The sequence below is a fragment of the Triticum dicoccoides genome, chromosome 5A (genome assembly GCF_002162155.2).
Source record: "Triticum dicoccoides isolate Atlit2015 ecotype Zavitan chromosome 5A, WEW_v2.0, whole genome shotgun sequence".
NCBI classification, from domain to species: domain Eukaryota; kingdom Viridiplantae; phylum Streptophyta; class Magnoliopsida; order Poales; family Poaceae; genus Triticum; species Triticum dicoccoides.
Window position 1 is genome coordinate 240,465,306 of NC_041388.1, and position 2,699 is coordinate 240,468,004.

At 42.9% G+C, this 2,699-nt stretch overlaps 1 protein-coding gene across 1 annotated transcript in view; it reads left to right on the forward strand.

The window, feature by feature from the left end:
• The window catches only part of LOC119300796 (NAD-dependent protein deacylase SRT2-like), a 7,812-nt gene extending 5,504 nt beyond the window's left edge, over window positions 1-2,308 (forward strand). Inside the window, exons 8-11 of the mRNA XM_037577683.1 lie at window positions 1,019-1,183; window positions 1,545-1,672; window positions 1,832-1,931; window positions 2,016-2,308. Of these exons, the coding sequence (XP_037433580.1) occupies window positions 1,019-1,183; window positions 1,545-1,672; window positions 1,832-1,931; window positions 2,016-2,069 (447 nt within the window). The 3' untranslated portion in view covers window positions 2,070-2,308. The remainder of the gene's footprint in view (window positions 1-1,018; window positions 1,184-1,544; window positions 1,673-1,831; window positions 1,932-2,015) is intronic.
• Window positions 2,309-2,699: the final 391 nt, after the last annotated feature.

Sequence of the window (2,699 nt, forward strand, 5' to 3'; positions counted from 1 at the left end):
CCACTGCAGCCAGGGCGGGGCGGTGGATGGCAGCTGCAGCGGCCCGGCGAGCGCGGCAGAGGCCGCCTGGTGCAGCGGCTGCCACGGCGGCGCGGTGGCGGCGATGGGCGGCGTAGCCGGGTGCGGCCCGTAGGACCCGACCAAGAACAGGTGGATCTCCTGGACCGCCTGGGTTAGGTCCCGCAGCGCTCTGGACACCTCCTCCGGGGTGAGGACGGCGGGGGCGGGCGCGATGGAGGATCCTGGCAGCGGAAGAGACGGGTTGGGCGGCGGTGAAGACATGATCGAACCGAAGCTAGCTGATACCAAATTGTTATGACGCTGCTAGGAGGGCATGAGAGGGCCGGCCGGGGGCCTTTTGCCCAGTGCCGGGCAAGATGGAAGGGATTTCCTTCTTAATTCTTGCTTCATTAGATTGATACATCTCCTCTCTTTATATAGAGAGGTTTACTTGACTCCCAAGCAAGGCTTACTTGACCCCTAAGCAAGCGACCCTTATCTCTAATTAACCCTAAGACTAACGGGCTATACTGCCAGCCCAGGCCATTAGGCCCATTACGTACTCTAACAGAAGTGCTTAAGGTATAATGAGGAAAAATAACGAGTGATTGTCTTTGCTTGTGAAGTTTTTTGACCTATTGTAATCATTTGATATTTTATAACTTAAGATTTCAATTGAATGGTTTTGTCATAGTTCTTACTGATCATTTAGATGTTAATATATTAAAAATATCAAGTTTGAGACCATCAATCCATTCATGTTATCATGTATGTACCGGAGTGGTGCCTCTTGAACCGCACTGTGCGTATATCCCAGTCTTGACTATATATTCAAATTTTTTTGTTCAATTTGGCCTTTGTCGCTCAGTTATTAAGTCTTGTAAATACTTCACTGTCCATAACGTTATAGCAGAGCTCCTGCTTTTCCAGACATATTTTTGTGTGCTTCCCAAGGACCTAAATTGGATTATGATTTCGGTAATGTCTGAGGGCGGAGCGTTGTATTGTTGTGTTGCAGTGGGCTCTAGCTATTGACAGTTTGGAAGAGGGACAACCTGGCTCGAGCAGAAGTTTTGGTATGCAGCAGCGACCTGATGGTGATATTGAGATTGATGAGAAGTTCTGGGAGCAAGATTTTGACATTCCTGGTTGCAGTCAGTGTGGTGGAGTGCTAAAACCTGATGTGAGATTTTTCTTTTTCTTCATCTTTCTATGAGTACTGTTAGTTAATTTAAAAACGTGGATGTGAAACTATGGATTTGTTGTCATTTCAGTTATTGAAAAGATGATAACAGGCAAATCAAGCCATTAAGATTTGTAGCTAGGAACACTTGGTATTAGTAGACACTGACTTCTGTAGCATCTGATGAGCCCATTACTAACATGTGATCTCCTTAACAATTTGTATAACTAAAATGTAGGGTGTAAATTCTTATATCAGCGAGTCATTTCAGTGACGGGCTTTCTTTCCCTAGTCCATGTAAGTTATAATAAGGGCATTAAATCTAAAAGCAGTTTTAAATGTCTTATCCTGTTCTTTGAAGGTTGTGATGTTTGGTGATAATGTTCCAATAGAGAGAGCTGATAGCGCTAAGGAGGCTGCAAGAAACTGTGATGCTCTTCTGGTGGTTGGTTCAGCGGTAATGACGATGTCTGCTTTTAGGCTGGCAAGGTATCACTGGAAAATACTGTTTAATCATTTCCATATTATTGTCGATAGCTAGTTATCTTGCTTGCCTATATTTCTTGCTCTGGATTAAATCTTTCAAACTGGAACAAGTTGTCTTATTGGTTATCGCGACATCAAACTGATTATAAATCCCAATCCCAGGCTTGCACATGAAGCAAATGCTCCAATCGCCGCGATTAACATTGGGGGCACGAGAGCTGATAGCATTATATCTTTGAAAATCAATGCGAGATGTGGGGAGGTTTGTTACCTTGGTACTTTTTCCTTTTCTATACTGCAGCAGGTGACATACGTGTGTTGCATCATAATTGTCACCTTTTTTCAGATACTTCCCAGAGTACTTCGGATGGGAAGTCTAGCTGTACCAAGCATAAGCTGAACATTTACAGTGTTTGGAGAAATCAGTTACGAGGGAAGATGGGTGAGACATATATAAGTACCTGTAGATCATTCTGTAAACAGGTCAGAACTTCATATGACCTTCCGGTTTGTGTTAGAGCATTATCATGGTTGTTCTAAGTGTAAAATCATTTTTTGTGATGACTCATTAGTTATGTATCCAGGAAAAGTAGACCCAAGTTGATCATCTATATAGTTCCTGGTTTTTTGGACGATTTTTGGAACCAATGTTACTATTTAAGGGGCTGCCAGGTTTGTCCAGAGAAGCTACCCCCTGTGTTCTAGATAAAATTCTGATAACGAGTGTAGCGGTATGTTTGGCGAAGCTAGAGACTGTCGAAATGGAAGTGTGTGTGGTAATACTCTATTCCATGGTGGTTTTGCTCGTTTTACAGAAACTAGTAATGGTGCACGTGCAAATGCACGTATCATCAGATACACCAAATTTATTTATGAAATAAAAAAGTTCTTATTCCATTTTCAAGCTAGTAATAATGTGTAGCGATTATACACGCACATCAACTGAACCTTACAAGTTTATTAATAATAGACTCAATGAATTCATCAGCTTCAGCTTATACCCTTGAACGGCAGTCCAACTGCTAATCCC